General features: G+C 50.4%; 1 protein-coding gene across 1 annotated transcript; it reads right to left on the bottom strand.

Moving 5' to 3' along the window:
- LOC112061527 (uncharacterized) lies at window positions 1–26,839 on the bottom strand. Its single transcript, XM_065561315.1, has 3 exons — window positions 26,693–26,839; window positions 8,876–9,692; window positions 1–7,210 (listed from the first exon to the last, which is right to left on the bottom strand). Exons 2-3 carry the CDS (start codon window positions 9,631–9,633, stop codon window positions 6,442–6,444), a joined length of 1,527 nt encoding a protein of 508 aa, XP_065417387.1. The 5' UTR covers window positions 9,634–9,692; window positions 26,693–26,839; the 3' UTR covers window positions 1–6,441.

Genomic DNA, 26,839 nt, shown 5'->3' on the forward strand with positions numbered 1-26,839 from the left:
TGAATGAGACTGTTTGTTCATTTTAGCCGTTACACCTTGGATCGTGTTTATTGGTTATACAGGTTAATATAATGATCATTCCATTATGAAATATGGAAACCACATTGGCAAAGCTCCTTGTTACAGTGTTACGAAACTCACACAATAAAATTAAAACACACGCTGTATATTGCATAATATTGCATCACTTCAGCTGAAAGCAGTTACATTGTTATAAATGCCCTTGCGGGTTACATATACACACTGCGTGTGCAGGTAAAACACTGTGTCTGTGTGTTTAAATACACTTATGTTTTATAGCTTGTATTCAATAAAACTAGGGATTGTTTTAAAAAAAAGAGAATTTCTTCCATGGAAAAACTTTTTCTTTTAATATTTTTATAAAATTTTATTTTTGATTAAATTATTTGAAATCAAATACTTGAAAAGGCTGAGCCCCTTCTGCTTGACATAGCTGTAGCTCAAACAGACTCAAGGTTCTGTTATTGACATGTTCCAATGAGGCTTTGAGAACGAGGTGAAGGTGAATGAGTCCCCTTCCCCCATGGCCGCCTACCCCCCCTCACGGAGGGTGTGGTACGGGGGCCGTGAGGGGGCGTTGCTTTTTTCCTTTTGCCTGACACCTAAAACACTGGTGGATGGAACTTCCCTTCCCTCCTACCTGCAAACTTTAATTAACACACACTTTGAAAACCCCTATAAACCTGGCCTTTAGGGGACTATAACCCAACATACGCGTACTATATTGTGTCACATGCACACATCAAAAATTGTCATTTAAAAACAAGACAATTAACCAAATACTCCAAATAAAAAAATTACATATTGAAACAAATCACCATCACAACAAGAAGTGTCATGTTTGCAACAGCCCTTATTTCAGCTGATTTAACCCTCAATTTATGGCTAGTGTCCAAACAACCCAAAATCAAGAGGTCCTCTGGAGCTTCCCGAGTGTGCCCAGACTTACTGAAAATCAACATAAATGCGCCAGTGAGCTCTTCAGCCAGCTCTTCTAATCGTCTGGATGCAAATTGTCTGGACCTGCTGATTTTAAAAATACCTAACTTTAGTAGCTCCTGTTTTACATCCTCCTGAGTTACTATTGGAATGGAAAGTGTTTCCTCCTCATATGATGTGATGACATCTGCTTTTTTCCCCAACTACAGAACAGAAATATTTATTGAACTCTTCTGCCTTTCCTGCATTATTATTAACAGTTCTACCATTTCCATCTAGTAATGGGCCAATACCACTGTCAGGATTCGTTTTGTTCCTAATATACTTTAAAAACCTCCTTCTTTTCCTGAACTGTTGGCCAGAGATTCCTTCTTGTGTCCCTTTGCTCCCCTTATCAGTTTTCTACAATTCCTAGCTTCTGATTTATATTCATTACTATCCATTTCCCCCTTTTCCATTTGTTTTATATAAAATATATTATTTTACAGGGCATTAATTTCCACTTTAAGCCAGGTTGCTTTCTTAACAAATATGACCTTTCTTGATTGTGGCTTTTTGGGCAGCTGTGGTTTGGAGTTTGCATAAAGTTACACTGCCTACTCCCACTGCAAACCACCACCATAATCATAATTTCTCTCTCAAAGCACTTGAAACTAAGACAGATAAAGGAATAACAGAAATTACTAAAAGTAAAGTTTTACTTCAGTTCTTTTACAGGTAAAATCCTACAGATGGGAACTGAGGAGAGACCGTGCAACGTGTCCAAGGTGACACAGGGTGTCTATGGTAGGCTAGGAATAGAATCTCGATCGCTTCCCAGTCAAGGGAACAGCCACAAGGCCACTCTTCCTGACCCACCTGGTTCCTTCTCACCAGGTGTGTACATCTTTCAGGGTCAGGAAGATAGGATGACGGTAAATTCTGGGGCTCAGCAAGTGGTGGTGGTGACAGCTACGAAGGTGAAACTCATTAAAATGTAGCAGCACCTTCGTATTGTTGCTCCCTAGCAAGTTGTCAAGTGCTCCCTCCCAAAAAGCTGGCTGTAAACGGAGCAGAAACCCTGCCCCTCAAAGAGAATCAAAGCCAGCATCTGGCGGTCCCATGTATGGGCACTTAGCGGAACAATGTCTCAGCCAGTCGCTCTAGCTGAAGCTCACTAATCACAGCTCTGCAGAGTAAAGGCATCCAGCTCTCACTTCAAATTTGGGTTTTTTAATAAATTTTTATGGTTACAGGGTAGGAGTGAACTTTCCATCTTTCCCCGGAATCCAGCCCCCTTCACAGTAAGACTAACCTTGACACCATGCTGACTGGTGCTACATTAGCACATTCCTAAGTAGATGGAACTGTAACTCCCCCAGGTCGTGGGGAACACAAGTTGTGACGGGCTGTTACCTCCGGGCTGCAGTCTGGGAGCTGTGGGAACTGCTTTGCCCCCAACCATACAGCTGAACTGGTCTCTCTCACTGCTCTGCTGGTGAGTCAGCCAGCCGCCGCCCCCCCCCCCACCCTGTTATCCTCCAACATGACAGCAGGTGGCACCACACACCCAACTGAGCTACCTGAGTGCTTTACCTGAGCCACTCAAGGACAGACAGAAGCCAATTTCCCAGCTCCCCAGCCTTGCACCCTTGCTGGAGTATAAACCCAGAATTATACCGTCTTGCACTGCACAGGGATCTGTACTATGCAAGCTCGTTAATGTAGTTCGCTTTCTTCTCGATGTTGGAAAGGTATGCAACGGCCTTTGTTTACAGAGCAGAGATATTCCCAGTCACTTCACTCAAAACACACTGGTTAAGATAAAACATAAAATCTATCTTTCTGTAGTTAATAGACCTGTGATAAGTGATAGCAAACAGATCAAAGCAGATTACCTAGCAAATAAACAAAAACTCAAACTAAACCTAACATACTAGAGAGGATTTAAATTAGCAATTTCTCACCCTGCCTGATGATACAAGCAGTCCATCAAGTTTCCAAACACAAGCTAGAAATCCCTTTAGCCTGTGACCGGCCCTTCCCCCCCCAGTTCGGTCTTTGTTCCTCAGGCGTTTCCAGGAATTCTCTTGTGTGGGGAGTGAGGCCCCGAGATGATGTCACTCCCCACCTTCTATAGTTTTTCCATAGGGCGGGACCCTTTGTTCCAAGCCCAGTTGGTAGAAAAATACAGCTACCAAAATGGAGTTCCGTGTCATGTGGTCTGGTCACATGCCCTTGCTGAGTCCTAGCAGCCATTACTCACAGACGGGCTGAAACGTTCCCAGGAAGGCCAAGCTCCTCCGTGGTTCATTGTCGTTGTCGATGAGCCATTGGCACTGTCTGGCTTCTCCATTGTTGTACCTGACAAGCTAGTTGTGGGTGTTACCCACGTGTAACTACACTTGAAATACACATCCATAGTCAATATGCATAACTTCCGATACAAACATGATACATGCACGCAAATAGGATAATCCTATTCAGCAAGTCTTAACTTTTCCAATGACACCGCACATGACACATCGTGTACAAGATGCATCATAATTATATCATAATCCTGCCACTATGATGAATATGGGGTGCCGTGTCACACAAGCTTCCTCCTCTCAGGCTGATCACTGGTTAATTTGATCAAAACACCTGGAAGCAAATGATGTGTGTTAGAAATGAAGCAATCCGCCCTGTCTGAGGTGATGTGGTTTGGGCAGATGCTGAAGGCTGGAGAAGAAACTTGTGCACTTGGTTTGAAATATTCAGGGATTGCTGAACTTCAGGGACCACAGCACGGCCCCTCTTTTTGCCTGAGCTTCTGAAAAGAGGGTGCCTGATAGGGCAAATATTTACAGCGATTGGAGGCTTTGTGGGAAAAGTCCCACCTATTGGCTTGTATCAGGGGAGGAGGGTTTGGGGGCGGGGGGGGGAGTGGCCACTGATTGTGTGTATGGTTTATATGACACAGGTGCCCCAATCAGTAAATGGTGCCTTTTTATGTTACAAATCTAAATAATAAATAGATTCCTTCACTTGTGACTGGGGCCAAATGTAAAAAGCTGATTGATCGCGCACGGCTGCTATGGGCAGGAAGTGAAGAACACCACGTCTAACTGCAGCTGCAGGAGGAACGGGGGAGACAGCATTTTTAGAGACTGAGTTTGGCTGAAACACCCTAATGGCTGCCATGAGATCTCTAAAGACCACAAGTGACCAAGACCTGGATTCTATTCCAGGCAAGCTCTAATACCACCCATATCACAGCTGTATTTGAGAGCCTTCCAGAAGAGCACCAAGTGACGCGACAGGTTCTTTCTTCCTCTTATCTTCTCCCCCAGGAAGAATGGCAGGTGGATTTAAAAATACAGTTCTATATTTCTGTGTGCTGTCTGCTGCCACTAGTGAGAGCCGGGGGAAGTGCGCCTGGCACTTGGAGTAGGAGGTGGTGAGGTGTCTGATGGTCCTTAGTTCCTGTTGGAGTTCAGTCCACAGTCTTGGGCCAGCTCCGGAGAAAGTTCTGTCTCCTGCAGGATACGTGTTACCCGTGTGGCAGGGAGTTCCGTTGTGCAGAGGAGCAAAGCTGTCAATCATGGTCTTCGTCTGGAGCTTTAGGCTACTTTAGACACCTTGCGTCTATCTGTGGAACGCCTCGAGTATAAGGATCGAGAGCCTGAACTTGATTTGATATTCTGTGGGAAGCCGGTGTAGGGAACAGAGGGAAGATGTGCTGTGCCTGCAGTAGCCTGTGTTGCTGAGGAGTTGTGCTGCAGCGTTCTGTACTAGTTGGAGTTTCGTGAGTGCTGGAGGTTTCATGCCCAGGGATGTTGCATTGCTGTATCCATCCGAGAGGTGACATAGTCCTGTATTACTAAGGCCAGGTCATCATCCACCAGGCTGGAACAGTCTCTTTAGCCACCTGGAGACAGAATGGTTTTACCTCTCCTGACAGACAGTGACAGTGCCTCCAGTAGCATCGTGCCTCATTGCACCTCGTGAGCAAGGTACAACTGGAGAAAGAAAGCCGGGGAGACCTCCAAGACACTATGTATCTGACTCATTTATAAAGCTCTCTGAGGCTTAAAAACCAAGCCACATGCTTCAGATCAGGTCCTTCATCATTATTTGGCAATAGGTGTATTAAAAGACCAGATCATAGAATTTCACACTATTAAATTCCTTTTTGAACTCCATTGAACTACTCGGCAATGAGGTAAATTAATTCCCTGTGGTTGGAAGTTGTGCTAGTATCAGGATAAAACAATTTCCTCTATGGGCTTCTCAGTAAGGGCTCAGTCCAGAGCGCTCTGATCCTGATCCAACAAAGCATTCAAGTGTGTGTTTAATTTTCAGCATCCGTGTGGTCCCACTGCCCTCCCTGGCCCAGAGTGCTCGGCGCTGGATCAAGCCCTAAAGCAGCCATCCAGGGTCAACAGTTCCTCACTGAGTGGAGTTACAGTGATATTGATGTTCATGTGATGTTTCGTCCTGAAGCAGTTGACATTGTTTAAATGCAGAACCACTGAACTGCAGTGGCCTCTGGTCCGAGGGCACCAGTCAACTGGCCCTCAAGACACTGCACAATAGCAAAGTATCAGAGGGGTAGCCGTGTTAGTCTGAATCTGTAAAAAGCAACAGAGGGTCCTGTGGCACCTTTGAGACTAACAGAAGTATTGGGAGCATAAGCTTTCGTGGGTAAGAACCTCACTTCTTCAGATGCAAGTAATGGAAATCTCCAGAGGCAGGTATAAATCAGTGTGGAGATAACGTGGTTAGTTCAATCAGGGAGGGTGAGGTGCTCTGCTAGCAGTTGAGGTGTGAACACCAAGGGAGGAGAAACTGCTTCTGTAGTTGGATAGCCATTCACAGTCAGATCAGGATTAAACAAAGACTTTTTAGAGAAGCGTATGGGGCTGTTTGTGGTTTTCTTAATACACATTGAACTCAAATAGCTGAGCCAAACGTCTCAAATTTTCCAAAATTCCCCTCTGGGCTGAGACCAAAAATTGAAACATTCAGAATTTGCTGTAAAAAAACAAACCAACCTCTTCTGGGGAGAGAACGAGGTTAAAAAGGAAGTTGGAACTTAACTATAGCATGCCCTGTGCACACCTGTTACAATTCTAATTGTGGAAAACTTCTTTAGCCACTGCTGCTACTAAGAAATTCAAAGAGTAATTTTAGGCCTTGTTTTAATAATCTACACAAGATGTAATAATCCTGCATGTGAATAGATAAAAAGCGTGTGGGGACTGGGAGTCGGTGTGTTCTATAGGAACATCACTCTCGCTAGGCGTAAGAGCAGGATGACGTGGGGTGCTGAATCCCTCCAGTCCCTGGGGAAGGCCGTGGGGATGGACATTCAGCATCTTACAGAACTGAGCCATTTATTTTTGCCCCAAATTCACTCTTGTTTATCTGCATAGAATCATAGAATCTCAGGGTTGGAAGGGACCTCAGGAGGTATCTAGTCCAACCCCCTGCTCAAAGCAGGACCAATTCCCAACTAAATCATCCCAGCCAGGGCTTTGTCAAGCTGGGCCTTAAAGAAGTTAGGGCCGTGTACATTTCGTTGAAATGGTCAATCATTTGCTCCATTTCATTGACGGCTTCTCGGATTTTAGCTGCCAGCTCCGTTTTTGCACCTTTGTGGAGATCCATAGAATCTTTTGCTACAAAGAAAATATCTAACCCCAGGGTGAGAGCTGTTAGAACGTGGGTCGCAGCTCCTGCAAATCTTGCAATTCTACCAACATTAGCCAGGAGCTGACCAGCTTTGACCATTTTCATGGTGTTAAGAACAGCTCGTCCTGCCCCTGAACCTATCTGTGGGATTGCCAACACAAAACCTTTCTTTTCATTATCTTTCAAGTTTTCGATTTTTTCAGCTATTCTTTCTGCATAGTCTTTGATATGTTCCACGTCAGCCTGACACTCCTGAAGGAGTTTCTCTACTGTCTCCCTCTTGACTTTACTTGCCACTATATCTGTGGTGGTTGCGGCAGCACTGGTCAGTCCCCCTGCGGTAGAAACAGCAAGCCCTGTAAGAGAGACTATCAGGGATGCTCCAAATGTAACAGGAATGAGACAGAGGCCTACGATGGTTGTTATCCCCCCGGCAATTCCCACTGTCCCTCCAGCAATGTTTGCTATTGTCGCTCCTTTGTGGATCTTGTCAATATCATCTGCAATTTCCCGAAGCTCATCTATGTGTCTCTTCACTCTGTCTCTTGCTGGCAATAACGTCAGTAGTTCATCAATGTCCTTCATTATTGACAAACTGACAGAAATGAGGGGAAAAAGGAAAAATTAGTCTCCAGGTCTAAGATCCCTGCTCCTGCACCTTCTTATGCAGTCTGGACCTGCTCCCATTGACTTCCATGGGAGCTGCATCCACTTAGACCAGGGCTGAGTTTGGGCCTTGGTGACGGGTGAACCTCAGTAGGTTTCATTTGGATAAAGACCCAGAATTTAACTTAGGACCGTTGGAATTGCCACACTGGATCAGATCAACGGCACATCTGCAGAAGACTTGTGGTGTGTCTCCAAGAGGGACCAGTAGCCGGTGATTTACAGGAATGTGAAAACACCCTTAAGGGAAAATTGTGGAATAAACTGCCCAGAGGTTAATTTAAGAGTCGATTCCACGGAGAGGGTTTGACTCCAACACACACCCAGGTAGGGGAACACAAACAACCCGCCCCCCCCCCCCCCCACACACACACACACCGCTTTAAAAATTAACTTAAAAAAGAAACCAGACGTTCTGATTTGTGGGGCCCAGGCCTGATCATCTCCCCCTCAGGCTTGTTCAAACACTCCTCCTGGGATGAGCTTCCCGGCTCTCTGCTTCAACCACATCACCCTGTTGTGTCACTCCCCTGGTTCTCTCTCCTCCCCCATGTCAAACCCCAGCTCCTGGCCTTTGCCAGTTGGGCCCTTCCCTGTTCAGTCCCCACCCCTCCCCCGGTCAGTTATAGCAGTGATTCTCAACCAGGAATCCGGGACCCCCTGGGGGGGTCGCGAGTAGGTTTCAGGGGATCTGCCAAGCAGGGCCGGCATGAGATTTGCTGGGGCCCAGAGCAGAAAGCCAAAGCCCGACTGCACGGGGCTGAGCCCCGGGGCTGAAGTTGAAGCCGGAGCAATGTAGCTTTGCTGGGCCCCCTGTGATGTGAGACCCTGGGCACTTGTCCTGCTTGGTGCCCCTAAGGCCGGCCCTGGCTTTTATATGCAGGAAAACAGTTGTTGTGGCACAGGGGAGCCGTGGAGTTTTTATAGCATCTTGCAGGGGGGGGGGGCGCTCAGAAAGAAAAAGGTTGAGAACCCCTGAGTTACAGTACCACAGCGCTGACCTCGGCCTTCCCTCTACCCGTTACTTCATCCCTTACTGCCGGCTGGTCTTTCATCCACCAGCACCTTCATACCGTCTCCTAAACGCCCACCTTGTCCTCTTCAATCCTCCTTCAGCTTTACCCCTGCCCTGGTGCCCCAATGAAACAATGGCTGGCTGGCAGTGGCTAGTCTGACCGTGACTACGCTGACAATGGCTGTAGTCTGGCAGTGGCTGGCGCGAGGAAGGCTGAGATGTGTGAGCTGTTACGTAGAGGTGTGAGCAGGTCTCAGCTAGTGCAATTGGTTCCATTGCAGTAAATGGAGCTATGCCACCCTGGTCTGCACCAGCTCAAGGGCTGGGGCATGGTGTTCGTTTTACTGTCACCGTCTCCTCTCACCCCTTGCCCTGGTTGTCTTTCTTCCACCCATTTGTACCTTATTATAATCCTGGATTGCGAGCGCCCTGGGGCAAGGGCTGTCTTCCCTGAGTACAGCCCCTAGCACCATGGGGACACAATCCCTGTGTGGGGTCCCTAGGCACCAGTGCCATACAGTCAATAGTGAGGGAACCACCCACAACATGCACTGCCCATGGGAAAGGAGAGTTGCTTACCTTCCCTGGAAATTGCAGGTAAGAAACTCATCAGGCACAGCTCTCTCACAAACTGAGTTCATGGCTTTTTCCCCACAGCAGGTGTATTTTCCATTCTTGTATTTTCCTTTGTGATTTAGGGTAATTTCAAATTCACACTCAATGTTGTTAGCATTTAATAGTGCTTTCGCAAGGGAATTCAGATCTGGGACACTGGGTTCTGAACCAACTTTCAACTTTGCCAACTTCCCTCTCCAGGCAAAGGCAACATGGATACTCTCCTTGGAATGGTTGATATCTCGTATCCCCAGGAAGTGAGACACTTCATGGATAAGAGTCCCTGGCTGAGACCCTTCTCCAAGATATGCAGAAGCCTTCCAGAATTCCGGGCACAAATACACTGTTTTGTCACCAGACTCTGAATAAATATATGCGTCATTATTTTCCCTGGTTAGATCCTCCTTAAACTTCACAGCTTCCAGCTCTGAGATGAGATCTCGAACTAACTCTTCTGTCAGTATCACATGGCGTTTCATCCAGGATTTGGGATCTCCACTATCATCCAAAAACAGCTCCTGGGGCTTCTCCATCAGCACTCGGTCCTTCTTCTTCAGGGCATCTCTCAGAATCTCAATTGCTCTCTGCTTTGCTGCTTCTGCAATTTGTCTCCTTTCTTTAGGTAGGGATGTGTGGTTACTGGAAGAGTAACTTGCTTTAGAAGTAGAGCACATTCTTCCATGTAATGTCATGCTGCTAGTGATTATTTCCTGGCAACTCATCTTTGCACCTACGTCGCACGTTCACTTCAGCCAAGAGTAATTCTCCAGGTGAGCTCTCTCTGTTAAAACACAAGATTTGGCTTTGATTACGTTGCCTTTCGAGGTAAAGTGTCTGACACATTTCAATTCACTCTAATGGGAACACAGGAAACACCCGACCAGGTCAGACCAGGCGTCCATCTAGCCCCCTCTTCTCTCTCTGAAACTGGCTGGTACCAGCTGGTTCAGGGGAAGGGGCAAGATACCCCCCCCAATGGACAAGTGCAGAATAATTCACCCTTAGAGAGACTTTCTTCCTAACTCCAGATAGTTAGTGCCTGGGAGGCTTGTGCCCTGAGGGGGAGGGTTTAGATCTCTTCCAAACATTGGAGACTTGGTTTTGTGTTTTCATTCTCTCTCGTGTAACTGTGGAGGTGCTGCCTGTCTGTCTGAGTCTCCAATTCTCCTCTGAATCCCGCACATGACACCTGTGGCCATGAGCTCTACAGCGGAGTTACGTGTTATGTACATGGGTGTCCGTGTGTCAGTTTTACCTTTTCTTCCCTCCACTTCATCGCGTGTCCCATTGTATAATGGCTAACGGGGTCGGGCTGGAGACTCTTGCCTAAATGCTCGGGGTTTTACTGATCGCCACATTTGGGGTCGGGAAGGAATTTTCCTCCAGGGCAGATTGGCTGAGCCTCTGGAGGTTTTTCGCCTTCCTCCGCAGCATGGGGCAGGGATCTCTAGCAGGAGGGTCTCTGCCGATTGCAGTCACTAAAAACAGGATTGGGGATTTCAACAGCAGAGTCCAGGGAAGGGGTAGGGACGGTTTTATGGCCTGCAGCATGCAGGGGGTCAGACCAGATGATCATAATGGTCCCTTCTGACCTTAAAGTCTATGAGTCTATGAGTTCTTGAATTATGAGAGGGGGTAAAGAGAAGCCCTGACCGACCTACTCTCTGCCATTCGTTAGTTTGTACATTCATCATTGTCTTCCTAAACTAAACAGCCCCCTCTTGTTAATCTCTCCTCACACAGCGGGTTATCCAGACCCAAGTGATTTTGTTACTCATCTTAATCTCCTTTATCTCTGCTCTATCCTTGGTGAACAAAACTGGGGACAGAACTGAACTGAGGCCTGGTCTACACTCCAAAGGCAGGTTGACATCAGCCAACAGGATCTACCCAGATCCTGGTGTGGTTTTGCAGGGACTGTAACTTGCAATTTCCATTTACTGATATCCAGGCTGCGGGGACCATCCAATGTGAGAGGTGCCTGCTGGTGGAATCTCTCAGGCAGCAGGTGGGAGAGCTACAGGAGGAGGTGGCTAGGTTGAGGAGCATCCGAATCCATGAGCAATTCCTCGACAGTGTCCATGTGGAGACAGCTGAGGTAGCTGTCCCAGTACACAGGACTGCTGACACACCACTGGTGGAGGAGGAGATGGCTCAGGGTGGACACTGGCAGCTGGTTACTTCTGGCAGTAGGCAGTGCTCCACCCCTGCTCCAAACCCTCCTGCCATGGTAATAGGTAACCGTTATGCTCTTCTTGATACAGGAAAGAAGGAATCACCCCCTACAGTAAAGGAGGAGAAGCCTCATACCGCTAAGGCTGGGAGGTCTGCTGCCACCACTGCGAATAGGAAAGGTAGGGTAGTGGTGGTCGGAGACTCTCTGCTGAGGGGGACGGAGGCGCCCATCTGTTGCCCTGACATTTCATCTCGGGAGGTATGCTGCCTGCCGGGGGCCCGTATCCGAGACGTTACGGAGGCATTGTCGAGGATTATCCAGCCCTCTGACTACTACCCCATGCTACTCATCCATGTGGGCACAAAGGATACTGCGCGGTGTGACACTGAGCGGATCAAGAGTGACTACAGGGCTCTGGGAGTACGGGTGAAGGAGTTTGGAGCGCAGGTGGTATTCTCTTCAATTCTTCCTGTCAAAGGTAGGGGCCCGGGCAGAGACAGATGCATAATGGAGGTGAATGCCTGGCTGCGAAGATGGTGTCGCCAGGAGGGCTTTGGCTTCCTTGACCACGGGATGCTATTCGAGGAAGGACTGCTAGGCAGAGATGGCGTTCACCTTTCAAGGAGGGGAAAGACCCTATTTGGACACAGACTGGCTAACCTAGTGATGAGGGCTTTAAACTAGGTTCGATGGGGACAGGTGAGCAAAGCCCACAGGTAAGTGGGGAACATGGAGACCTGGGAGATGGGTCGGAAATAGGAGGGAGCGTGGGCTATAATGGCAGAGAAAAAGGAGGGTCAGAGCAAAACTGGGAGGCAAGATCAAATCAGTATCTTAGATGCCTATATACAAATGCGAGAAGTATGGGGAATAAGCAGGAAGAACTGGAAGTGCTAATAAATAAATACAACTATGACATTGTTGGCATCACTGAAACTTGGTGGGATAATACACACGATTGGAATGTTGGTGTGGATGGGTACAACTTGCTCAGGAAGGATAGACAGGGGAAAAAGGGAGGAGGTGTTGCCTTATATATTAAAAATGTACACACTTGGACTGAGGTGGAGATGGATATAGGAGATGGAAGTGTTGAGAGTCTCTGGGTTAGGCTAAAAGGGGTAAAAAACAAGGGAGATGTCATGCTAGGAGTCTACTACAGGCCACCTAACCAGGTGGAAGAGGTAGATGAGGCTTTTTTTAAGCAACTAACAAAATCATCCAAAGCCCAAGATTTGGTGGTGATGGGGGACTTCAACTATCCGGATATATGTTGGGAAAATAACACAGCGGGGCACAGACTATCCAACAAATTCTTGGACTGCATTGCAGACAACTTTTTATTTCAGAAGGTTGAAAAAGCTACTGGGGGGAAGCTGTTCTAGACTTGATTTTAACAAACAGGGAGGAACTCGTTGAGAATTTGAAAGTAGAAGGCAGCTTGGGTGAAAGTGATCATGAAATCCTAGAGTTTGCAATTCTAAGGAAGGGTAGAAAGGAGAACAGCAAAATAGAGACAATGGATTTCAGGAAGGCAGATTTTGGTAAGCTCAGAGAGCTGATAGGTAAGATCCCATGGGAATCAAGACTGAGGGGAAAAACAACTGAGGAGAGCTGGCAGTTTTTCAAAGGGACACTATTAAGGGCCCAAAAGCAAGCTATTCCCAGGGCCGGTGCAACCCATTAGGTGACCTAGGCGGTCGCCTAGGGAGCTACAATTTGGGGGGCGGCGACCGCAGCGGCATTTTGGGGTGGGACCTTCCGCCGCCTAGGGCGGCAAAGAAGCTGGCAGCGCTCCTGGCTATTCCGCAGGGTAGAAAAGATAGAAAATGTGGCAAAAGACCAGCTTTGCTTAATCATGAGATCTTGCATGATCTAAAAAATAAAAAGGAGTCATATAAAAAATGGAAACTAGGACAGATTACAAAGGATGAATATAGGCAAACAACACAGGAATGCAGGGGCAAGATTAGAAAGGCAAAGGCACAAAATGAGCTCAAACTAGCTACAGGAATAAAGGGAAACAAGAAGACTTTTTATCACTACATGAGAAGCAAGAGGAAGACCAAAGACAGGGTAGGCCCACTGCTCAGTGAAGAGGGAGAAACAGTAACAGGAAACTTGGAAATGGCAGAGATGCTTAATGATTTCTTCGTTTCGGTCTTCACCGAGAAGTCTGAAGGAATGCCTAACCTAGTGAATGCTAATGGGAAGGGGGTAGGTTTAGCAGATAAAATAAAAAAAGAACAAGTTAAAAAATCACTTAGAAAAGTTAGATGCCTGCAAGTCACCAGGGCCTGATGAAATGCATCCTAGAATACTCAAGGAGCTAATAGAGGAGGTATCTGAGCCTCTAGCTATTATCTTTGGAAAATCATGGGAGACGGGAGAGATTCCAGAAGACTGGAAAAGGGCAAATATAGTGCCCATCTATAAAAAGGGAAATAAAAACAACCCAGGTAACTACAGACCAGTTAGTTTAACTTCTATGCCAGGGAAGATAATGGAGCGAGTAATTAAGGAAATCATCTGCAAACACTTGGAAGGTGGTAAGGTGATAGGGAATAGCCAGCATGGATTTGTAAAGAACAAAACCTGTCAAACCAAACCAATCTGATAGCTTTCTTTGATAGGATAACGAGTTTTGTGGATAAGGGAGAAGCGGTGGATGTGGTATACCTAGACTTTAGTAAGGCATTTGATACGGTCTTGCATGATATTCTTATCGATAAACTAGGCAAATACAATTTAGATGGGGCTGCTATAAGGTGGGTGCATAACTGGCTGGATAACCGTACTCAGAGAGTTGTTGTTAATGGTTCCCAATCCTGATGGAAAGGTATAACAAATGGGGTTCCGCAGGGGTCTGTTTTGGGACCGGCTCTGTTCAATATCTTCATCAACGACTTAGATATTGGCATAGAAAGTACGCTTATTAAGTTTGCAGACGATACCAAACTGGGAGGGATTGCAACTGCTTTGGAGGATAGGGTCACAATTCAAAGTGATCTGGACAAATTGGAGAAATGGTCTGAGGTAAACAGGATGAAGTTTAACAAAGACAAATGCAAAGTGCTCCACTTAGGAAAGAACAATCAGTTTCACACACACAGAATGGGAAGAGACTGTCTAGGAAGGAGTACGGCAGAAAGGGATCTAGGCGTTATAGTGGACCACAAGCTAAATATGAGTCAACAGTGTGATGCTGTTGCAAAAAAAGCAAACATGATTCTGGGATGTATTAACAGGGGTGTTGTGAGCAAGACACGAGAAGTCATTCTTCCGCTCTACTCTGCTCTGGTTAGGCCTCTGCTGGAGTATTGTGTCCAGTTCTGGGCACCGCATTTCAAGAAAGATGTGGAGAAATTGGAGAGGGTCCAGAGAAGAGCAACAAGAATGATTAAAGGTCTTGAGAACATGACCTATGAAGGAAGGCTGAAAGAATTGGGTTTGTTTGGTTTGGAAAAGAGAAGACTGAGAGGGGACATGATAGCAGTTTTCAGGTATTTAAAAGGGTGTCATAAGGAGGAGGGAGAAAACTTGTTCACCTTAGCCTCTAAGGATAGAACAAGAAGCAATGGGTTTAAACTGCAGCAAGGGAGGTTTAGGTTGGACATTAGGAAAAAGTTCCTAACCGTCAGGGTGGTTAAACACTGGAATAAATTGCCTAGGGAGGTTGTGGAATCTCCATCTCTGGAGATATTTAAGAGTAGGTTAGATAAATGTCTATCAGGGATGGTCTAGACAGTATTTGGACCTGCCATGCGGGCAGCGGACTGGACTCGATGACCCCTTGAGGTCCCTTCCAGCCCTAGAATCTATGAAAAACAAACAAACAAAATTTGCATCAACCTTGTTACACGTTTATCGACACTAACATTTGCCTCCTGCTGACATGAACTCCCGGTTTCAGAGCTGCAGTGACACCACGTCCCGAACGGCGAAAAGCCACGGTCACCTACGTAGGTCACCGCAGTGCGACTGCAGCTGCTGCAATTCTTGTGTCCTCCAGCCACTGCCCCACAATGCCCCGGGCCCTGTGCCAGTGACCGGTCTGAACTGCACTGCCCAGGGGCCAGACACTGGCAGCCTCTCCCCACCTTTCAGCACCCCAGGGCGTTTTTGAAATGCTTTTTCCTTATTGCCCACTTGGCGAGCACAATTCCCTGCTGCCTGTGTGTGCGTCCAACCCTACTGGCTCCACACACCCAGAGCTGCTCCATGGGCTCCTGACGGGAGCAGGAAAGAAGCCTTGGATCTATTCTGCCTGGGGGAGAAGAGACTCTGCAAGCTCAGTTACGGAGCAGCCATAGCAGGACCGACATCTATGTGCAACACGCAGAGGGATTCACAGAGCCTGGGTTCGGTTCCCAGGCTTCCTAGACAACGAGTGGTCTTCCCAAAAGCCAGCACCCTGGGCGGGGAGCCACCGAGCTAGCCAACGGGAGATGCCGAGGAAATGGGGGTGCTAAGCCCTGCTCCTCTCCTGGCGTTTGTCGCCCAAGTCTGGGCTTGAGGGAGGCACCTCCCTCTGGGGTGGGATTCACAGCTGGGAGCCGGGCCTGGGGTCAGGCACCTAAGCTGCTGTTTGCAAGACCTGCGCCAGCAGCACTCGCCGTTACCCAGGAGTTCACGCACTCACCCAGCTGGGGGGAGAGTGGGGTTCAGTCTCCCCAACCCCCGCACGATGGGGTGAAGGGATTTGACTCTGGATCTCCCCCCGCACAGGAGAGAGCTCTCACCCCTGGGCCATGGGACAGGCTGATGTGCGGCTCTCCTGCTCCACTGCAGATAAACATTTAAAGAGTCACTGAGCCGGTGACATGACGCTATAGCCGTGGGGGAGGGGCACTTACCTGGGAGGGTCAAGTTCACGTGCCCCTGCTCCAAGGAGTCGTTAATTACTTACGCCCAGTTGGAACAGCTTCCACAGGAGAGAGTGAGGGAGCCCCCGCATCAGAATCCCCCCAGCCCAGCGATTCGGGCACCCGCATCCTGTTGTGAAATGTTTTCCCTGACCGTTCTGGTTAGATTTTTATTTTATATTAAATAATATAAAATACAAGTGAAAATGAAATGTCGTGTGTATCAGACAAACATTTCTGTCCCCAAACTGCATTTTTCAAAACTTTCAGACTGTTTTGTGAGCAATTCTACTATTCTGGCTTCTCGTTCTGGTTCAAAATGAAAACAACTTTGCATGGGAAGAAATTTCGGGTTTCCAGCAGCTCCAGGCTTGTGGGATGATGCTGGTGATTAGCTACAGGGCACCAAACTAAGGGTGACAGGAACCTTAGTGCTGGCACTTCCTGAGTTCTCAGTGCTTGACTTTGTGACTTTACTAATGTTCTTATAATGCACTTTGTATGGCTGCAATATGGGATAAATACCCTCCTGCTTCAGAGCGTGAGTTGAGCATTAACTGATGGGGGGAGGGGAGTTAGGAAAGACCCTCCTCTTTGAGCAGGTTATTCTGTAATTATTCCTCTGAAGCAGCTGGTCCTGGCCACTGCCAGAGACGGGCACTGAACAGGAGCACGGATCTGGTCCGGCAATGTGCGTCTTTCTCCTCAGTGTCTTTTCTCTCTCTCCCCTTCTTCCTCTGGTGAGGCCCCTCTGTCTTAACCCCACTCTCGCGGGTGACACTAAGCTGGGGGAAGAGGTAGATGTGCTGGAGGGTAGGGGTAGGGTTCAGAGTGACCTAGACAAATTAGAGGATTGGGCCAAAAGAAATCTGATGAGGTTCAACATGGACAAGTGCAGAGTCCTGCACTTATGTAACCCTTCTGCCCATCTAAGTTGGCAGCAACAAGGGCCGGGTTCTGTATCTAGGGGTTCCGTTTCAATAACGCAATGCAAAACCGGCCCGAGCCCCCACCCAGTGACCTGGGACAATTACATACCACTCCCTGGGCGCTTCTAAGAGGCAATACTTCCCCTCTCGCAAGCATAGAGTCTGAGTGTAGCAGAAAATGTTTAATAACATGAGGTAAAGGACATCAGCATTAAATTGGAAAAAAATCACCTCAAACAGGATTCATAACACAAACCATGAGCAAAAGACTCACCCCAGCAAATTGGGCCGTGTCCTTTCCCTTTGGTTCTTGAATCCAGCAACCCAAAAATCACCCAGAGTCCCCAAAGTCCAACAACCTCCAAAGTCTCTGTCCCTGATCAAGTATCAGGGGGTAGCCGTGTTAGTCTGTATCTACAAAAGCAACAAGGAGTCTGGTGGCACCTTAAAGACTAACGGATTTATTTGGGCATAAGCTTTCGTGGGTGAAAACCTCACTTCTTCGGATGCATAGAGTGAAAGTTACAGATGCAGGCATTATATACTGACACATGGAGAGCAGGGAGTTACTTCGCAAGTGGAGAACCAGTGTTGACAGGGCCAATTCAATCAGGGTGGATGTAGTCCACTCCCAATAATAGATGAGGAGGTGTCAATTCCAGGAGAGGAAAAGCTGCTTCTGTAATGAGCCAGCCACTCCCAGTCCCTATTCAAGCCCAGATTAACGGTGTTAAATTTGCAAAGGAATTTTAGTTCTGCTGTTTCTCTTTGAAGTCTGTTTCTGAAGTTTTTTTGTTCAATGATAGTGACTTTTAAATCTGTAATAGAATGACCAGGGAGATTGAAGTGTTCACTTACTGGCTTTTGTATGTTACCATTCCTGATGTCCGATTTATGTCCATTTATTCTTTTGCGGAGGGACTGTCCGGTTTGGCCAATGTACATGGCAGAGGGGCATTGCTGGCACATGATGGTGTATATCACATTAGTGGATGTGCAGGTGAATGAGCCCTTGATGGTGTGGCTGATGTGGTTGGGTCCTCTGATAATGTCGCCAGAGTAGATATGGGAAAATGATCCCTCCCTCTCACAGACCTTGGGAGGCAAGCCAGTCCTCGCTTACAGACAACCCCCCAACCTGAAGCAAACAAGATCAGCCCCTGAAGTTCTTTTCCACACTCGCCATAATTCACCACCAGATGTCAGGGTAGAGCTCATCCTGACTCTGCTTACACTTAGGATGGAAGAATCCCATGCACCGCCACAGGTCTGGGACCGACTGGCGAAGCAGCAGTTCTGCAGAAAAGGACCTGGGGGTTATAGTGGACGAGAAGCTGGATATGGGTCAGGAGTGTGCCCTCGTTGCCAAGAAGACCAACGGCATATTGGGCTGCATTAGTAGGGGCATTGCCAGCAGATTGAGGGAAGTGATTATTCCCCTCTAATCGGCACTGGTGAGGCCACACCTGGAGTATTGCATCCAGTTTCGGGTCCCCGACTACAGAAAGGATGGGGACAAATTGGAGAGAGTCCAGTGGAGGGTAACAAAAATGATTAGGGGGCTGGGGCACATGACTTATGGGGAGAGGCTGAGAGAACTGGGATTGTTTAGTCCGCAGAAGAGAAGAGTGAGGGGGTGTACAAGGGTTTGCCAGGGCTCGACCCTCTCCGGGTGGCGAGGAGCCACACCAGCTCACTACACCACTGGGGCTGCGGTACTTTGTCCGGCCGCAGGGTCTCCCTCAGCAGCCCTTGTGGTTCTGGAAGACACAGGAAGCCCGACCCTGGCGGCAGGCTGGGCACCAATGTTATGTCAGGGCTCAAGCCCTCAGTCGGGGCTGAGCAACACACAGGAATATTTAGCCCAGGCCCTAGGTCAGGGCGGGGCAACAAACGCTGAGTCAGAAGCTCAGACCCTCAGTCAGGGCTGAGCAACAAACAAGAAGTCCCAGCCTCTTCAGGCCTGGGAAAGGGGGAACCCCAGGGGGGGACGCAGGCCCTCCCACTCCACTGCGTCCCAGCCCGGGGCCCTAGCAGCGACGGAAACTCGCTGCTGTCAGATCCTGGCCACAACACACTGACATCAGCTCTGGCAGTGCTGCAGCCAGACTGGGGTCGGCTGCCCCCGGGCCACTTCCACACTCCCCCTCGGGGCCTACTTGGGGCCTGGTGTCGGCCTCGGGGAGATCCTGGACCATGGGTTCGTCAGGCCAGGGATCGTTCAGCAGGCCTGGCGGCTCCTCCGGGTGGCGGGCGCGGGGCAGGCCCGGCCAGTCCTGGCGGCCACCCCGGCCGCAGAGTTTTCCCAGCCCCGAGCTCGGCTGGAGACGTCTGGTCTCTCCGGCGGCTGGGGCCTGACTGAGCTCTGAGGACGAGCCTTTGTACTTCCGGGTCGCCGCCTGACCCTCTGAGAGGCGGGCTCAGAGCTCCCTAGCTCCGCCCACTCCGGCCTCCGGATGGGCTCTTCCCTCTCCAGGGCGGTGGGGAGCCACATCGCCTCACTACAGGGGGGATTGGATAGCTGCTTTCAACTACCTGAAGGGGGTTCCAAAGAGGATGGAGCTCGGCTGTTCTCCCTGGTGGCAGATGACAGAACAAGGAGTAATGGTCTCAAGTTGCAGTGGGGGAGGTTTAGGTTGGATATTAGGAAACACTATTTCACTAGGAGGGTGGTGAAGTACTGGAAAGGGTTACCTAGGGAGGTGGTGGAATCTCCTTCCTTAGAGGTTTTTAAGGCCCGGCTTGACAAAGCCCTGGCTGGGATGATTTAGTTGGGGGTTGGTCCTGCCATGAGCAGGGGGTTGGACTAGATACCTCCTGAGGTCCCTTCCAACCCTGAGATTCTATGAGTCTCTGCCCTGCTGTCCCAGTTCTGTGCGCTGCATACGGGCACAGATTCATAGAGTTCGGGACCAGCAGGGACCATGAGATCATCTAGTTCAGGGCTGGGCAAACCACGGCCCGCGGGCCGGAACCGGCCCATCAGGGCTTTGGATCTAGCCTGCGGGATTGCCACCTGTGGTGCCGCAGGGCTAAGACAGGTTCCCTGCCTGCCCCGGCCCCTGCCCCGCTCCTGGGGCAGCCGGCACCACGTCCCTGTGACCCCTGGGGGAGAGGAAAGGGCAGAGGGCGCCACGTGCTGCCCTCACCTACAGGCACCCCCCCCCCCCCAGCTCCCATTGGCTGGGAATGGGGAACCGCAGCCAATGGGAGCTTTGGGGGAGGTACCCTCAGGTGAGGGCAGCGCGCGGAGCCCTCTGCCCCCTCCAGGGGCTGCAGGGATGTGGTGCTGGCCGCTTCCAGGAGCGGTGTGGGGCCACGGCAGGCAGGGAGCCTGTCTTAACCCCGCTGCCACCCCAAAGCCGCTCTAGGTAAGCAGTGCCCAGCCGGAGCCCCCACCCCAACTCCTCCTGCACCCCAAACCCCTGCCCTGAGACCCCCTCGTGCACCCCAAACTCCTCCTGCACCCTCACCCCAAACCCCTGCCCTGAGACCCCTGCCTTGAGCCCCTTGCTGCACCCGTCCTGCCCAAACCCCCTGCCCTGAGGCCCCTACCGTACTCCACACCACACCCCTCCCTGCACCCCAACCCCCCCCCAGCCCTACATTCATGGCCCTGCATGCAATTTCCCCACCCAGATGTGGCCCTTGGGCCAAAAAGTTTGCCTACTCCTGATCTAGTCTGAGCTCTGTACAGCCCCGGCCGGAATATTTTGCCCAGTTACTCTTGTGCTGAGCCCCCAGGACTTTGTGTTTCACTAAAGCCCCCCCCAGGGAGGCCCCAGGCTGGATGTGACGCCACCAGGAGCTGGAGACTCCAACCCTTCCCTTGGGAGCTTGTTCCAAATCGGTGCCTTGTTTCTGATTTCAGTTTGTCGGGCTGCAGCTTCCAGCCGTTGGCTCTGGTTCGTCCCGTCTCCGCTAGATGAGAGCGCCGGAGCTAGTGCCTGCTGGTATCTGCCTGGGGAGGGGCTTCCACACGCATCACGTCACCTCTCCCTCTGCCCCCTGCTCAGCTGGGCAGACCCAGCTCGGTACGGCTCCCACGGCACAGCGATTTCGGCAGCCCTCGAGTCATTTCTGAGCCTCTTTCTGCACCTGCCCCAATTTATAAATGTTTTTTTTTTTTAATGTGGAGCCCAGAACTGGAGGCAGGATTCCAGTATCGGTCTCCCCAGTGCCATATTCCGGGTAAAATCCCCTCCCTGCTCCCACTCGCTTCTCCCCTGTGTATCCAGCCCAGGCGGGCACTGGCCCTTTGTCCCACTGCATCGCACGGGGAGCTCACGGTCAGATGCGTCTCCACTCTGACCCCTACGTGTCTGTCAGCGTCTCTGCTTTCCAGGGTACAGCCCCCCAGTCTGTAGCTTACCAAACACTGCATACAGCAACCCCAGGGCTCTGCCAGTGCCCCTGCACCATGACCCCCAGCACCTCCTGCTAGTCACCTCTGTGACCCACGGACCTCTCGGTGCCAGCTGGCAGAGGGCACAGGGCACATGGGGTACAGGGATCCCCTGGGTTCACCATCGGGGTCATGTAACGTCTGCTGAAAGCCTGTGTCACACTGGTCATCGTGAGATGTAAGTGCGGCGAATATGTGGGGACGTCTGTGTATCTGCTGGAAATTGTGTTCTCCAGCCTTGCAGGTAAAGACAGATCACTCAAAGGCAGCGCGCGGTGAGACAAGCTGTTCCCGACAGCGGGTGGGAGACACTCATCTCCCCGGGGGCCGGTGGGTTTTGTGTGTCTCACAATAGACGTCTGTTAATGGAGTGAGTCAAATGCTAACAAAGAGCCGGTGGAGAATGACCACACTGGGGGATGGACAGACAGACACCAACCGGCATATAGTCCCTGGGGGACAAACAGACAGAAGCACGCAGCCCCCGGTGGACAGAGAGACAGACAGACGCATGTGGTCCCTGGGGGAGGGACAGACAGAGAGATGCATACGGCCATGCGAAACCTGGGGGGATGGACAGACAGACGCATGTGGACCCTGGGGATGGACAGACAGACGCACACGTGGTCCCCTGGTACCGGGGTGTGATCCAGGCGCCCATAGAGCGTGGGGCAAGGGGGAGACCAATGCCCCAGCGCCCATCAGGGCCCTGCCCCATGTGCAGGCTGCCTGCTGCTGCAGCCGCTCCCACCCAGAGCCAGCAGCTCCCTGCCCGTTCCCCGCCCCACGCTCCACCCTGGGGCAGCCGGCTCCAGCTGTGTGGGAGAGAGCGCCCCCACCCCGCGTCAGGAGAGCAGCCCCTGCCCAGCCTGGGGCGTGTTGGGGGTGTTGGGCTCCTGGGGGGTGCCCCAGGGGACCCCACGCTGCCAGGCCAGGTTTGCCTGGACAAAGGAATGGGGCGGGAAGGAGGCTGTCAGGGCCAGGGCCGGCTCTAGGTTTTTTGCTGCCTCAAGCAAAAAAATGTTTGGCTAACCCCCTCCCCAGCCCTGGGCTCTCCCGCCCCCCCCACCCCCAACTGCACCCTCCTGCCGCCCCAGTCCTGGGTCACTGGTAACTCGCTCCCAGGGCGGGTCATTGAGCAGGAATTTTGGATGTGCACAGAACACAGACAGGATTGGTTCCCATATGGTTACAGAACTGCAGTAAAGTGGAACAATTTTCAGCATGTGTGACTGGAGGATATCTGGATGCATATTATAAGACTGTCCTCCATAAATGAGGAAAAGTTGAGGTGCCTTTATTATTCTTTTGTTCCACTCTTTGTTTCTATGGGGAATTTGCCAATGCAATATCACTGTCTGCCTTTTAAACAAATAAAACTAAAAAAAAAAAAAAGCCATGGCTGTTGAAAATAGCAATTCCAGTCCTAATAACCACTGGGAAGCATTTCTTGCTCAATTTATCCTACTTTTTCTACAGCAAGTTACAGTGGATCAGTAGATTTGATTTGGGAGAAATGAAGTAACAGCTGCCCAAATTGAGCTTGAGCACTCCTGAATGTTGAGGTGTTCAAATCTGGAAGGCAGGTGCTAGATTCCCTTTCTGAATATTCGCTAAATCTGGAAAAGAAAAGTCAATTTCTGCTTCCATGGCTCAGAAGTGGAAATCCTCCTACGTGCCTGGTACTGTATCTAAAGCTGCCCAGGTCCAGAGCCTCCCCTCCCTTCCTTTTCATTTTAAATTCCAGTGGGATCCAGGTACCTCCCTTGCTAGGCTTCAGATAGAGAGGGGCACTGTCCATTTAGTCCCCCCAATTCTTTCTTTGGGGGAGAGCCCAGGGCTGGGGCGGCAGGGGGTGCAGGTGGGGGCCAGGGCTGGGGCACAGGGGGTGCGGGTGTGTGTGGGGGGAGAAGAGCCCAGAGCTGGGATGGCAGGGGGTGCGGGTGGGGGAGAGAGTCCAGGGCTGGGGCAGCAGGAGGTGCGGGTGTGTGGGGGGGGAGAAGAGCCCAGGGCTGGGGCGGCAGGAGGTGTAGGTGGGGGGAGAGTCCAGGGCTGGGGCAATACAGGGGTGCGGGGGGGGGGGGGGGGCGGCAAAAACCCTAGAGCTGGCTCTGTCCCTACCAAAGCTGCAGCATGAGGTTTCAGTTCCATACTCCTTCCCCCTCCCTTTCCTGTTGCTAGTGGCCAAGGGAATGCTGGGAAATGTAGTTCTTTCCCTGCTCCTGGGCTGGCTCTATAGGCAGGGAGCTAACCAAGGAACTACATCTCCCAGGGCCCCCTGTTGGTTCTCAGCTCTCAGGCTGGATTCTTGCGCCCCTGCAAATTTGCCGCCCCAAGCAGCTGCTTGCTTTGCTGGTGCCTAGAGCCGGCTCTGGCCAGGGCCCCTCCTTGTGCTGAGCTCAGTGGGGGCCCTGAGCGCCTACAGGGAGGAGTGACCCCCCCTGTCCTCCCGCCCCGTGAACACGCTGCCATCACACCCCCACGCACACACACACACCCCACGCACGTGGCCCTGACGAGGGGCAGCACCGACACCCCAATCACAATTCTGCCCCCCACCATGTCTCCCAGGCGGTACTGGACGGGCTGCGGGGGGAGCCCACTGTCACGCTGTCTGGAGCGGCGCAGGACCGTGAGTGCCAGCCGCAGAGCAGAGCGTCAAGAAGCCAGGCAGACGCCCCAAACTGGGGTTTTCACCTGCCCAGTAACAGGTGTGAACACCCGAAGCACCGCAACAGTCTGACCGGCGTCACAGACAGTCCCCGTGGGCTCTCCGTCCAGCTGCCCACCCAGCAAGCTGCTTCGGGATCGCTGGTTGCCAGGCACCAAAGATCACAAACGATTCCGGTTACTCCCCGTCTCCGAGATCAGCCACTTGCCCCAGGTCAGTTTATACCTAGATCACACCCCAGAGACAGGGCCTGGAGCCAGCCCTATAGTAACTGACTGAGGATTTACTAACTAGGAAAAGGCCATGAGAGAGTTTGTTCCAGGTCAAAGCAGGGCGCGTCTACACACAACTGAGTGACAGTTGGTGGGTCCAAAAGGTGACACTCGGTCAGCGCTGACTGTCTTTTAGGGCTGACGCAGGGTGACCCCGGGGATCTCTGCTTCGGTTCGGTAGCTCCGCCCTGGGAGCCTCCAAAGGGCAGAGGAGAGGAAACATTTTCTTGTCAGCTGTTTTTATTTCCTTCCTCCAGAATTCAAGCTCATGGGTGGAGGCTTTTCCTGCAGCCTCGTCAAGGGTGCGAAGGGACAGTTAACCCAGGCTATGGCTACACTTTGCAGGGTTTTTTGCACTGTCAGTTTCACCAGTGATAGTGAACCGGTGAAAGTGAAGCCGGTGAAAGTGAAGCGCTGGTTTGTGTACTCACTTACTTCCTCAGGCGTCAGAGAGTGTTTCCATCGGGGATGAGAGCAGCGCTCTAGGGCAGCTGTCCCACAGTGCAGCTCACTCCAGTTTGACGATAGGTTTTGTGGGAAGGGGGGAGGGTGATCAGGGCACCCTGGTCCCTGCAGGGCCCCCTCTCCCCAGACACTGATCAGCCCAGGAGCTCAGCATTGCTCCAAGCAGGGGATCCTTTGCTCCGAGTTTCAAAGTTCCCGGGGCTTTACAGGGGAGGGGTGGACGTCTGTTTGCCTGGCCTCAGAGCTGCTGGCCAGAGTGGTCACCCAGGCACTGTGGGAGATGCTGCAGAGGCTAAACGCCCTGTAAACAGGAAGAACGTGTCTTCACTTGCACATCACCGCAAAAGCAGCCGCGATAAGAGCCGTCCGCCTCTCGTGGAGCTGGTTTTCGGTTTGCGGTGAAACTGCTTTAGCGTTGCCAGTGCAGACCAGCCCTTAGTGTCCATCCCTCCGGCTTTCCTCTCCCTGTCCTGACCCTTCCTGCAGCTCCCAGCTGTCTGCTGCTGTCTGGTGACTCTTACTCGGAGGGGATCTAGTAACTTAACAGTGAAAACGCCTCCAGCCTGCCGCCCTATCAGCACAACCCTGAAACTGTTAAAGAGCCAGTCAAGGGGGAATGCAGCCATTCCGCAGGCACTTGCCAACGCCCAGGGATATACTGTCAGGATCTGAATTTACTGACAATACCAGCTGTGCGTCACTGTTGTATTTACTCAGAACGTGTCAGTCTATAGGACCCTTAATTAAAATTTGCTTTAAAAATGTTTCATTAGTGAGTGGTGACAAGTATAATATCACATCTCTAAAAAATCCTTGCATAGATTTTAGATGCACAATCATCTTTAGCCTTAAACCAGGGGTCGGCAACGTTCGGCACGCGGCTCGCCAGGGTAAGCACCCTGGCGGGCTGGGCCAGTTTATTTACCTGCTGACGCGGCAGGTTCGGCCGATCGCGGCCTCCACTGGCCGCGGTTCGCCGTCCCGGGCCAATGGGGATCTTCAGACATAAAGTTTTTTAAATAAATCCTTCAAAAGACCCCCCTTCTCTAAAATACACATTTTAATTTTAATTACTATAGTAAAAAAAACTTGCTTCCAAAGTCTTTCTGTCCTTTCTTGACATCTCTTTCTCCCTTCACCCCCCACACCCCCATTGAAGAGAGCTCTTAAAGGGACAACACCCCTTTCCTTCCAGATAGATGGACAAAGAGTTTCCCTGTCTTTATTTCTGACTATCTGATGAACTAGTTTTAAGATAACCCTCCAGCAAAATAAGTACCTAGTAAGATATAAAATCCTTCGTTATGCCTAACATTTTTGTAAACATATCTTTTAAAGTTGGTGAAATTTCAGAAACACGTCTATTGTTATGGAGATCACACACAGTAAATTAGTGTTCCCCTTTTCTAAAAGCGATGAACATTGTTATGAACCCACGAAACCTCTGTGACCGATTAATTTAAAATAATGTCTTTGTTTCAGTGAGTTAAATATGTAGTAATCTGGAAGGATTGCTTTACGAAGGCTTAAGGGTACATTTAAAATATAAAATCAGTTTAGAAATACTGATTAAGAAAATGTCAAACAGAGAAGAGCTGCATCATGAATTCCATAATATTTCATGTCGTATTCAGCAGGACGCTGCCTCGCCCTTACTACAAAGTGTTTACAAATAAATGTCTGACAAACTTCAGGGCATATCAAAAAAACAGTGACTGATATTTCTTATTCCCAAGTTTAGTGCTTTTAATTAGGTACTTTCTGCATGTCCATTCTGCGTGAGGGAGAGGGTACGGGGGTCTCTGCGGGGAACTGTGACTCTCCGCCACCGTAGGGCGGGCTGGGCATTCGCTATCCTTTGCTGCCTTGTCCCCCCACAGTCTGGGACCGGGCTGCCATCGGCATAGGGGCACCATTTTATTAATACTGCACAGGGCCCCATAAATCCTAAGGCCGGCCCTGGGAGCAAGTAACTGCTGAGCTGGGCTCTGCACTCACCAGATGCTGCTGAGTTTGTGTCTCGTCTGGTGTCTCACTTCAGGGGCTGCAGCGACGGCTGTTCTGCGTCCTCTGAACAATCTGATGCAGCTTAGCCCCTTTCCCTTATGCAACAACAGGAAATCCCTGTGATGTGAAACCTTTTGC

Source organism: Chrysemys picta, chromosome 11 (genome assembly GCF_011386835.1).
Source record: "Chrysemys picta bellii isolate R12L10 chromosome 11, ASM1138683v2, whole genome shotgun sequence".
Classification (NCBI taxonomy): Eukaryota; Metazoa; Chordata; order Testudines; family Emydidae; genus Chrysemys; species Chrysemys picta.

Bases quoted from the DNA above. Each gene is read 5' to 3' on its own strand.
- LOC112061527 (XM_065561315.1), bottom strand. From the start codon at position 9,633: ATGAGTTGCCAGGAAATAATCACTAGCAGCATGACATTACATGGAAGA. The intron at 7,211-8,875 runs GTAAGCAACTCT...CATTTCTGTCAG, and splicing joins ACCTGCAATTTCCAGGGAAG to TTTGTCAATAATGAAGGACA.